Here is a 12,992-nt window from a genome sequence, read left to right as displayed (position 1 = left end):
TTTTTAAACAACTTTAATAGTTTATTTTGGAAGTATATTCCATAAAGAAAATAAACAACCCACTTTTAAAAGAGAAATTACGAGTTTTTTTTATATTTTATTCGCAGTTTCGTGTTAGGGGTGTCAAAAATTCCCCCAAAATTCTGATAGACCTAAACATGTACCTAGTAAATAAATAAACAAATACTTACACGGTTCCAAAAAAGTCATAAGCAAAACCAAGAAGCAGGAGAAATGTAATATTGATGCTTCCATTGTTATCCAATGCTTTATCATTGTTGTGTTCCCAGTTGAATAATAAAAAAACCCAAAACAAACAAACAAAAAATACGGCCAAATTAAAATGAAATAATTTGAATGAATAAAACAAAGTAACGTCTAACGCAGGGAAAATCTGTGGTCAAGTGAACAAAGTTTTTGATTGTTGCGGTGGTGGTGGTGATGGTGGTTAGATTAGTCAATACCCTTATACCGGAAGAAAGGCTTCTAAATTGTAAGTAAACAAAAGACAATTCAGATCTGATCCAGGATTCGATTTAATGACGCACATCCGCTTTCTTTATGTTATAACTTATGAATGAATGATTTGATTCTCTGACGGAATCGACAGAGATGAGGAAGAAGGAAAAGAAACTGCTTTGGATATCTCGAAATGAATAAATGCGAATTTTTTAAAAAGAAGAAAATGAAATACGTATATTTTAAATTAACGATTCTAACTGGTCATGGCTGACAGAATAAAAACAATCTACTCCCATGGATTAAATAAAAAGGTTCAGCTTGAAATTCCATATAAGTTGCAGAGTTCGACAAATATTCCCAAGTTTGCAAAAATGCATCTGAAGAATGTGATTACATGAGTGTATCTTTTTTTTTTTTTCAAATAATTTTCACATAAATTATTTCTCTTGAAAATGAATGAATGATTTTGAAAGGTTTTGGTGATTTATCCTTATTTTTTTTCACTTATCTGATAAAACTATCTATCTAGGAAAATAGGACAATTATAAATAATAAATAACACCAAAAATTAATTAATTATGAAATGTTTTAAAAATAGTTATGCGAATTAAACATACGGATAGCTATGTTTGGGTCTTTGTTTTTGTTGTTGTTTTACTCCCCACCTCACCCCGAAAATGTCATATTGCCGCTTAGATGTAAGGGGCTACTATTTGGGTTAAGTCTATTATTCTAGTGGTCTAAGGGAAGAAACGATTAGAGTGGAAGAGTTATATATTGTGTATGTAACAAGTATATATAATGTGTATGTTTGTATCTCCAGAGTGTTCAGTGCATGTACGTGCCAATACATATGATTAATGTGTGTGTGTGTGTGTGTGTGTGTGACTATTTACACATAGATGCAGTTCCCACAGGACATGTAACAGTTTATAAGCAGTTCCTTATGAGACGAATAAAGATTTTTGTCTGCTTGGCACCAAACAAAGGAAGGACATACCTTTTTATAGTTGTAACAGATTGATGCATCATTTTGGATGTGCTCCTGAAAATGTAAACCATTTTCTCCTCCAAAAACTCATGACAACTAAATTAGATTTCACACATTTAACATTTATTCATAGTTGTGATGTCTTTTTCTTTTTGGAATGCACTCCGTTTCGTTTTGGTGATAACATCTTGCTGTCTTCCCAGCTAAATGCTTCTATGACTATCTTTGGTTTGATTCCCTGATGTCAATACTCAGGCCACTAACACGGTCACTGTTTTGATTTAAATTTTATCTGTTATTGTTAATTAAATTCTATTTTATCAAGTTAAAATTCCTGATGCATATTTAGCTGACATTCCATTTTCCCAAATGTCTCAAACTAATTATTTTATTTTCTAACATTTCTTATTGTTATCAAAATATTTTCTCTGGACGTTTTCTATTTCATAATATCTAGATTTCGACCAAAACAACAACAACAAAAGCAACAATAATTGCTTTTGTCTTTCTAGCATTTAGGGATCTCAACAATGAAGGGGTAGGGTTTTGTTGCTTGTTAGGTTAGTTGGGAGTATGTATATCGATGGGGCACAAGTCCTTTAAGTTCATAAGACCATGTTGCATGAAAGTAGATGTAAAACAGACACAGGAGATGCAAGATTGTAATGCTGGGATTGAGGTTAAAGCTTGGCCGATAGTGCGGGATCTATTAGATTTGAGACTCTTTTTTAGTCCGTCTAAAAGTGAGATACAGTATTTTAAAAACTTATATTATTATTATTGTTCCTATTTACAATGCCTCCCCACGGGACAGAGTTAGACACCAGGGTCGTTTTTTAACATGGAGAAAAGGAATAAAAATAAAAATTGTCTCAGTCGTGAAGGATTTCTCCTCCACTGACAGAACAAGAAATTGAAGTGCAGCATCTGAAGAATAGATACTACACTTTGATTGTTGCTGCTGTTTTGAATAGCAATGAGACGTTTTGATGTGATAAATGAAAAACAAATTTTACATTTATTCGTTTAGATGAGCTTGCATAAAAAAGGCTGATCACAATACTTAGCTTTTTATTTCTATGTTAATTTGCCTAAAAAGATTGATGAGATTCTTCTTGGGGGGGGTGATTACATCAAAACTAGCTGAAAAATTTGTCAAGAAAAATAAATATTTTAAACTTTAGAAGTTCTAAGTAATTTGTAATTGTATTTTGCACATTATCCATACTAAGGCTTGAACCTTCAACCTTCAGAAAATGAGATCAAGTAGTCTGAATGATCCAAAAAAAAAAAAAAAAAAATACGAATTATCAATCCTCATTTCAAAAATTCATAAAGATAATATTTCTTAGAAATAGATTATCTTTGTCATTTAGAAATTAATTAATATTAACATTTCAACTCTTCATGATAATTTCAAAATGATTCAACAGATTGCCAAGCATCGGCTAATAACCAATTCTTGGAGGTGTGAAATTTATAATTTACCATGTGTATTGAATCATTATTCACAATTAATTGATGGTTTGGCTATGGAAATGTTAAAAAAATGGATTTCCTGGTTCAATACAAAAAAAACTCTCCTTACAAACAATTATCTTTATAATTTTTATGTGGAGTAAGAATTTTGGTGCTTGTCTAACAGGACATCCAATCAAAATACACATTTCATCTAGATTTTGATTAACATTTAACAAATTTATCATTTTGGATTTTCAATGTATAATCAAAGCAACAATAAATCTTAAAATAGACACTTGATTCAGACTAGCCTTTTCTTTACACCAGGTTATTGATCAAATATAACTTAATTTGCTTAAGATTCTTTTTGATAATAATTAGTCTGGCTAAGAAAATTTGTTTAATTGGGAAATGTTTCCTATTTCATAATATCTAGATTTCAACCAAGACAACAACAACAACAACAATAATAATTGCTTTGGTCACTTGGCGATGCCTGGCAGTGCTAATATATAACTGAAGTCTTTCTAGCATGTAGTATTTTCGATTTATGACCTTATGAACACCAGATATTTAAAAAACTTGCTAAAAAGAAATGTCGACATTTTCCCAAGTCTGACTTCAGATAAATGTTTACATTAAAAAAAAAAAAAATATATATATATATTAGCGCATTCATTTCTTAATGTTATTCAAATATCACAACAGGAGGTACAATAATTTGTTTACACTTTTGAATTTTTGAGATGAGAATTGATTATTCATATTATTTGGGCTATTATTCCCATCTTGAGTGTTATTTGCACACCGTTTCAGTCAACATAACCTCCAACCTTTTCCAGATGTATCAAGGACCCATGACACAATGGATAGAGTACTTGGTAAAATACAGTTGTAAAATTTACACTTCTGGAGGTTGAAGATCAATCCTCAGTGTGGGTAATCTCAAAGAATACAACTGCAGATTACTTAAAACCTCTATCCAGTCATGGCTGACGGAACAAGAGCATGCTACCTCCATGAATTAAATAAATGGTTCCATTTGAAATTTCATAGATTCCTGAGTTTGACAAGATACACCTGAAGAAGGTTGAAGGTTACATCAACCTAAATGTACAAATAGCACTCGAGATGAAAACAGTAGTCTCAAGAATTTAAATACTATGAATGGTTAAAACCTTTTTTTTACATAGAAATCACCACTTATCAAGGCTCAGAGGCCATTCGAGGATTAGGGCTAAAGAGTGTACAGTAGTCAATGGGATAATATCATAGTAATCGTTAGTAATGTAAATTTGGTAAATTTATTAACTTAAGGTGAACGGCTAATCAAGAACTTGTTTATGTTGGACTTGAAGTCAGCTGGAAAGCAGGCAAACGGAAGACAGTTCCACAAGTGAGCAGTTCTAAGAAAGAAGCTTTGTTCGTGGAATCTACATTTAGGTTTAGGCACTGATAAAGAGTGCAAGAAATTATCGATAGTGTTTTCAGTTAGATGAGTGTTTCTTGCGAAAGTTTGGCGAGGGGGGACCATAGATTGGAGCTCAGACGAGCACTTGCCATGAAAATAACGATAAAGCAGAGACAGGTTCGCAACGTCTCCTCTGTAGAAAAGGGCATCCCCTACTAGGCTACAAAGTCTATTTTAAAGTCTCAAGGCAGGATAAGGTCTTTCTGGCAGCTCCTGCCCAGATGTGGCAACAATACTCCATCCTTGGATGTACCTGGCTCTTATATAGATAGAGAATTGCATTAGCAGTGAGATATATACTGGATCGATAGAACAAGATGAGAGCCATTCATTTCAGTTGATGCCAGATGGGGATCAAAGGGTTGATGATGTAAAGATAGAAGCTTCGTTTTAGATGCATTAAAATTAACCAGCTACTTCTTTCCCCATTGTACCACGTGCTCAAGATCAGAGGAGAGAGAATCAGAGCGAACTTGGTCATTTACGGCCTTTGATGTGCTGCCAAAGATGGGAGTGTCGTCAGCATGTCACTAAATGATCTAAGGATGTGATTTAGAAGATCATTGATGTAGATCAGGAAGAGAGTGGGACCCAGGATAGACTCCTGCATTAATGCTATGAGTTTCTGATTTCTGCCCATTAACCACTACTCTTATGAACCTATTAGAGAGAAATGATTTAACTATGTTGTATGTTTTTTTTTCTGAAATGCCGCAAAGAACTATTTGACACTCTTGCACTTTTCATGGTTGATTTGTAGATTCTTTTTATGGTAAGTCGCCTGTCTTCTTCCAAAGCACATAATACTGGTAACAATTTTACACAGAAAAGAATTTGATTACATTGATTGATTAGAAAAAAGGTTTTCTCATGAGAAAAGAAGAGAAAATTAATGATATAAAAGTGCAAAGGAACTATAACATTTAAAATTTTATTTATTTATTTTTTATTTTACATAGGAGACACCACTCATCAAGGCCTAGAGGCCACTCGAGGATAAGGGTTAAAGACTGAACAGTAGTCAATGGGTCAATATCATAGTAATTGTTAGTAGTGTAAATTTGGTAAATTGGATTACTTAAGGAGAATGGCTAATCAAGAACTTGTTTATGTTGGACTTGAAGACAATCAGATTGTAGTCAGCTGGAAAGCAGGCAATGGAAAAGAGTTCCACAGGCGTGCAGTTCTAAGAAAGAAGCTTTGTTCATGGAATCTACGTTTAGGTTTAGGTACAGATTAAGAGTGGGGGAAATTACTGATAGTAATTCGAGCTAAAAATTACTTTCTGTTCAAGTGTTTTCAATAATAAACTCAAGATGATGAATCCAGATCATCCATTTCCAATTAGATACTTAAACGAAATGACATTGAACTTACAATAGTATCTGCAATAGAAGTCAACTTTTGTTAATCGGCCCTCAATCCTGATTCTCAATTGAGCCATGACGATGTCTGGAGTTAAACTTAACACCATGCGGATTTATAAAAACAAGAATTAACACAAATTCTATGCATTTTAATCAGATGATTTCTTACAGAATGCAGAAGACTGGAGCTTAATTGCCATTTATTTTTATAAATTACTACCTAGCTCTAGTCATGATACATAAAATATTATATTTTCTCATAACATTTTATGTGGACAGATTTCATGTATCCACATAAAATTTTATAAGGAGATATATTTTATGTATCGATTTTCAGTATTTTTTTTCAACAGTGCTCACTTATTAAAAAATAATTTTTATTTTAATTAAAAAAAAAAATTGTACTCCAAGCATGTATGAATTAAGATAGGATCAACTAATTCAGCATCTTCAAAAAAAAAAAAAAAATTGGTGCATCTATACAGAACAGAATAAAACATCATCACTGTTGAAATAAATACTGAAAACCCAAAACATAAAATATTATATCTCCTATAGGTTAAAAATGACAGGGCCTCAGTGTTCAAAAGGTTTATTTTTTTATTTTCTATTTTTTTTTTTTCACATGGTAGTCACCACTTATAAAGGCCCGGAAGCCACTCAGAGATAAGGATTATTGCGTGTACAGTAATCAATGTAACGTAACGTTAGTAATGGAGATTTGATAACAGTAATCAATGTAACGGTAATCGTTAGTAATGGAGATTTGATAAAGTGTTTTACTTAAGGGGCGATCCATCAGAAATTTGTTTATGTTGGACTTGAAGATATCCAAGTTGTAGTCAGGTGGGAAACAGGCAAACGGAAGAGAGTTCCACAGGCATGCACTTCTAAGAAAGAAGCTTTGTTCATGGAATCTACGCTTTGATTTAGGCACAGATAAAGAGTGGCGAAAATCATTGACAGTGGTTTCAGCTAGACGGGTGTTTTTTGTGAAAAATTGGCGAGGGGAGACCAGAGATTGGATCTCAGATGAGCACTTGCCATGGGAATGACGATAAAACAAAGATAGGCTCCCAATGTCTCTTCTGTGGGAGAGAGGTTGCAGGGAAGAGAAAAGGGCATCCTCCACTAAGACACAAAATTTATTTTGTACTCTGTCAAGGCAGGATAGGCAGCAGTACTCCATCCTTGGATGTACTTGACTTTTATATAGATAGAGAATTGCATCAGCAGTGAGATATCTTCTGGAGCAGTAGAAGGATCCCACCATTTTTCCAGTGACCTTGGCAACAGACTTGATGTACGTGTTCCATTTCAGATCAGGAGTAAAGGATAATCCCAGTAGCTTGTCAAAACATGGAGCCATCCCAAGATGAGAGCCATCCATTTCAATTTATGCCAGATGGGGATTAGAGCGTTGATGATGTAAAAATAAATATGATGGAATAAATAATATAGATATCCGATTCAGAAAAATAATTAAAAAAAAAAAAAATATTCCAGATACACACATTTAGTCATCCTTACACACAACTTAGCGGCTTTTCAAATATTATTTATAATATAAATCTCACCTGTCTGTTTAAATGTATGTATGCATGTATATATGTATGTTTGTATGTCTGTCTAAAACTTTTAACAGAAGCTTGGCCCTTCGGACGACAAATATCGAAAAATTGGCCAAAAACATTAATCCTCCTTAATCCTCAATTAGGCACTTTTCTACAGGGAGGGTTGCTTTTTATGCCGACATTTTTTTGAAAGTCATTCAACCCTTGATGTCACATAAGACATTATTTCGACCGCCCGTGACGTCACAACCACTGTAGGCACATCAGTAAGACAGTTTGTTTTTTTTCACATCTTTTTCCTGTGGCACATTATGGGTTTGAGCCTGCTTATTACTCCTATTTTTTTTTTTTTTGCTCAACCAACACCCTTACACACACCTCCGCTGCTTGCCTACTACAACGTTTTTTTTTTTTTTTTGCTCAACCAACACCCTTACACACACCTCCGCTTTCTTTTCCGCCTTCGTGTCATGGGTCTGAGCCTGCTTGCCTACTACAACGTTTTCTTTTTTTTTTTTTTTGCTCAACACACACCTCTAAACACCCGGGCAATGCCGGGCACCCAGACTAGTTTCTAATAAAAATCAGAGAATGAAGAGATTGAAATATTTTCAGGAATAAATTTTCATAAAATTTTTATTAAATATCAATTTAAGAAATTTTGGCGTCATGCATCTCGTAAAGGTGGGTAAAAATGGCAGCGTTAATAATTTGAATTCCAGATGTATGATCGTGGCCGTTGTTTGAAGACATAGTTGGCTAATTGCAATTCCCGTTTCACCTTCTCTGCATCTAGCTCACGGAAGTAGGCATCGTCTTCATCTCTGCAAAGTTCTTCTTGGATCTCTCGAACCTCTTGCTCCATCTTTCTCCGCAGATCTCGTTTCATTGAATTAATCAACTGAAGAGCAAAGAGAAAATGACAAATTTTGCAATTGAGAAAAGAATTTTATACTAAAAATTAGAAATTAACATTTGCATTTAGAGAGTAAAAAAATTTTTTTCTGATATTTTATTTTTTTGGAAAAAAAACTGACAATATTTTATTGTCTATAATGACGAAGTTGCTTCATACAAGGTCTTTCCTCTAGTCAACTTTTATAAAGAAATATATATATATATATATATATATATATATATATATATATATATATATATATATGTAACTAGATGGTGGACCGGACAATGTCGAATGGCCTTGCTTGCTGGGTTAGGAAGCAGTCAGCATCTAGGTGGTCCTTTTGACACAAGTTGAGGGGATTTTACATTGTTGGATGTAACAGTGATGATGATGGTGATGATAAGAAAAAATCTGTTTTTATTTGTGATAATCAAAATGACTCCCCCCCCACAAGCTGGATAGCTGAAGGACCTAAGTTGGAATCATAAAATGTTTTCAGGCTGTGAAGATTGTCATTTAAGTTTGAGGGACCACCAGAAAATCAAGTCAAGTATATAAATTATCGAGTGGATTTTGATTATTGGATTGACTGTGAAATCACTTTGGAAAGAAGCTCAACTATGATGACCAATTCACTTATCCTACCTTATACAGATGGCCTTTGGAAAACCATCCCACAAGTGATAGAAAAAAGCGAGACTTAACAGTGAGACTTAACAGGAGTGGGGGTGAAGGCACTGGGGGCCCTCCCACTTTAGTAATGATGAGAGAGAAGAAGAAAAGGAAAAAGTCTCTCAAAGCTTGAGAAGTACAATCATTTTTTGGGATTGGTTTATGGAGAATAATGGAATAAAATTTTGTTGATCGGGGATGGGGTTAAGCCTACCCGGTTCTGAATATAATAAAAGGCAACAAGGGAGACCCAGACCTTTGAGAGAAAACACATTTCACTTGGGTTTCACTCTGCTCCAAACCACTGAATCCACACTGTGAAGAGGCCTCTCAGACTTAGGGTTGGTCGCCCCGATTTTATTAACAAAATCTACCAGTCCCCGAGTATTTGGATCTGGAGTCAGGAATGGTCAGAATTTGTAACTACCCCTTAATAATTATCGTGTTTTTGTTATATAACAATTTGAGTTGTCTTTCTTCTCTTCTTTTGTTTTGAAATGACCTCTACTTTCCAGTGATGCTGAGACCAGAGCTGAACGGATTGCACACTCTATCAAAAGCAACATGGGGAGAGTGGCAACCTATGCAATTGAATCATCTTATCAGCCAGGACCCTCATCAAGGAGACAGCATAGTTCCAGTGGCCACCCAAGACTAGAGCAGGCAAGCTGGATGGCATCACTCGTTGGACCTCATTGGGAAGTGAGGTACACACACACATATATATACACAAAGTTATGAAAATATATGGCAATTAAGCTACACAATATTTTCCGCATTTTATCCTTGTAAGGAATCGTTGGGCTAAGATGCATAGAATTCATGTTACCTGTTGTTTTTATATATACGTGATATTTAGTTTAGCAAACTAACTAATCAAATTCATTTTTATTCTTGCATGTGAGTTAATTATCCAATGGCTGTGCTTCACTCAAACAAAGGTTTGACTGACATCGACTTCCTATTCTGCTGTTTTGTTTTCTATAGAGTGATACACCTTTTTCTTTTGTGAATGTATTGAATCAAGAGTTGAGCTTATCTTAACACGTGTGCTTGGATTACATTTTTTATTAATAATAATTTCATTTTATTTTTTATAAATTAAAGTTTACTCTGTGTATACAGTTGCTCACTATTTCTAATCTAGAGTTTAATAATTTGGGTGGGTTTTCCAAGTTTAGAATTTAAAATTTCTCATTCAGACATAATTTACATAGGTTGCCTAAATTTTTATATATATACTGGCCTGTGATATTATTTTCAAATCTATTATTAGCAAATGGCCACTTTCTTTCAGTTTCCAATAATGTTTTTATTTTGCATATTTTTGTTATTGAATATGCTTTCATGAGAGTAATACCTGGTTTTAAAATCTAGCGATGTCATACGTATATAATACTTCTTGTCATTCTGGGTTTCTTGGCAAATATTGAGCCTTGGTAAACAATGCTCACAGGAGAACTAAAAATGAATCTTATTGGTTAGCTAGTTAAACTAAACACCATGTAGATATAAAAAAACAACAGTTAACACAAATTCTATGCATTTTTAGTTTAACGATTCTTTACAAGGATGAACTTCAGAAGATTCTGTATAGCTTAATTGCCATATATTTTCATAAATTACTACTTAGCTCTACTCACATATTGAGCACTGTTGGAGTAAATTCTGAAAATTGGTACATAAGTATATAACTCCTCATAAAAGTTTATGTGGACACATGAAATGTGGACACATATAATTTTATAAGGAAATATATTTTATGCATCGATTTTCAGTATTTATTTCAATAGTGATCAATACACAAGCACCACATTAACATCAGCTTGGATTCTTATTGGTTGGATGACCACACCTTTGTTCCTTGTGTTAGTTGAGTTTCACCGCCGTTTACTTAATCTGTATTAGTTAATAGATTTTCTTGTGTGTAGCGTGGTTTCTCAAGTGGCAGAGTACTCACCTTTGAATGTGTCTAACTGATGAACCCAAATGAGGGCGAAACTTGAGTCTTGGATTTCTTATTTGTTGACTTTAATAGCTCTTGTGAGCTGCAACATTGCCTGAGTGTTGAAATAATTATATGTAAAAAAAAAAACCAGGTTCCTTCAGTCTTTGACAAACTATGGTTACCCATGAAGGAGTGCCTGCGCATGAAATTTTTGTGGCAGGAGGTGCGCAATCTCCAACCACACATCTCCTGAATCGACATTGTTAAATACCAGTGGCAAGTGAAGTGTATGTACAGGATGACTGAAAACAAATGCCGAGATAAGCAGAGAGCACATACAGCACCTAGAATTCTCAAATGGTCACCCATCTTGTACTAACCAGGCTCAACGTTGCTTAACTTTGGTGATATAAGAATCAGTGTGTCAACGCAATTATGCTGTATATATATATATATATATATATATATATATATATATATATAGTTTTTGTAGATGTTTTGCTTCTATTCTTGCCTGATGATATTCATTTTTTCTTAGGTTGAAGCAAAATAATAATTCTATAGCAAATGTGGAGGAAATTATGGTTTCCACACACACACACACACACACACACGCACATATATGTAATCAACAGCATTCCAAATAAGGCTCTATAGACTGGTTTGAAAAAGGATAGCTCTACTATGATCAGAAGAGGATTATAATAGCTGCCCAAGATCAAGGCTTGATGACCAATGCTTTTCAGAAGATCAGTGGTCTCAGCAAGTGCAGGTTCTGCCACACAGAAGTAGAGAGTGTGAACCACTGTACATCCAATTGTAAGGTTCTGCTGAGGGAAGGCAATTCAACACAATAGAATGTGTAAAAATCTCCATTGGACCATCTGTAAAATGTTGAATATCAAATGTTTCAACAAGTCCCGAGGACATCTTTACCAGAAAGAACAGTTGGAAACAAGTTATACACCAGCCACTATGACTATGTAATTCCTACAGCTACATATCTAGAAAACAGAGCTATTAAACCTAACATATTGATATGGGACAAGAAGGTGAAAGAAGCAACCTTAGTAGAAGTTAGTGTACCAAATGATACTGGGTGAAATAGAGCTGAGAGGGAAAAGATAAGAAAATACCAAGGTCTTATATGTACGATATGAAAAGAAACTGGTAACTTTAGGAAGATCTCCATCATTCTATAATTTCAAAAACTACCCGGTGAACCAAATGCAAGAGAAATTCAAACAATTGCACCATTAGAATCTTAAAAACATCTCTCAGTAAGAATGTTTGAGATAGCGAGTGAATGTCTGACATCTGGTAGGATGCTCCATCCCCAGCTTAAACAAAATGATAAAAATTTTTTAAATGTATATTATAACATAGGGAAATTTTTATAAAAATAAAATTTCTTTGTTAGTTTCTTTTTCTCTCCGACTCAGAAAAATATTTATTGAAGTTTTTTCACTTTCAGCATTAAATCCTTCAAAGTATCAACTTTCTCTGCGGCAAAACCGATGTAATAATAACTAGGACCGAACTTTCAGATCTCCACAAATACTACCAGAGTCATTCCAAAAGTAAAGCCTCCTACTTTTTAACCCAAAAAGTTGAAAAGCTACAAAGACGGGAGTGGTCCTATTAAAATGAGCAAACTTTTGTGCTCCACAATTTATTTTTCTACATAGTCACAGCCACATTCTTAATGCGCTTTTTTGACGAATTCAATGATGCACATTCATGAAAGGGATTACTTTCTTAGAGTTTCACACTGTCAATATCTGCAATAGAGAGATGAAACTTTCAGTCATCATAATAATGCAATTTTCAATCCCCACTGACCCATTTGGGTGGAATAAAAATATGAGGCATCACTTTTGGAACGCCTCTTGTATTTCGTACTTTTCTTCTATGTGAAACATGATTTGGTTCACATTATTTTAAATTCTGACATATAATTTGGAAAAAATAGTTTAATAATTGTAAAAAATCATTATCGAAAACCTTGATATTCATTATGAAATAAAGAAAAGTGTGTCTTACACAAATGTCTTTTTCGTTACGTAATTCTTGAAAATCAAATTATTATTCAATATACCATTAAAAAAATGGCACTTATGCATAAGTGGATATAAAAAAATGAAT

General features: G+C 33.9%; 2 protein-coding genes across 3 annotated transcripts in view; both read right to left on the bottom strand.

Annotated features, from left to right (window-relative positions):
• Positions 1–503, bottom strand: part of LOC145254859 (uncharacterized) — a 32,598-nt gene extending 32,095 nt beyond the window's left edge. Inside the window, exon 1 of the mRNA XM_080113714.1 lies at positions 192–503. Within this exon, the coding sequence (XP_079969840.1) occupies positions 192–276 (85 nt within the window). The 5' untranslated portion in view covers positions 277–503. The remainder of the gene's footprint in view (positions 1–191) is intronic.
• Positions 504–7,944: 7,441 nt separating this feature from the next.
• LOC145254858 (centrosomal protein of 95 kDa-like) overlaps positions 7,945–12,992 on the bottom strand; it is a 100,284-nt gene continuing 95,236 nt past the window's right edge. For both annotated transcript variants that reach the window (XM_080113713.1, XM_080113712.1), the window contains one exon: positions 7,945–8,227. In XM_080113713.1, coding sequence (XP_079969839.1) covers positions 8,030–8,227 — 198 coding nt within the window. In that variant the 3' untranslated portion in view covers positions 7,945–8,029. The remainder of the gene's footprint in view (positions 8,228–12,992) is intronic.

This window comes from Euprymna scolopes, chromosome 30 (genome assembly GCF_053919585.1).
Source record: "Euprymna scolopes isolate OS-2025 chromosome 30, ASM5391958v1, whole genome shotgun sequence".
In the NCBI taxonomy this organism is placed as follows: domain Eukaryota; kingdom Metazoa; phylum Mollusca; class Cephalopoda; order Sepiida; family Sepiolidae; genus Euprymna; species Euprymna scolopes.
The sequence above is the reverse complement of the archived record's forward strand: the minus strand, read 5'-3'. Positions and strand labels throughout refer to the sequence as shown.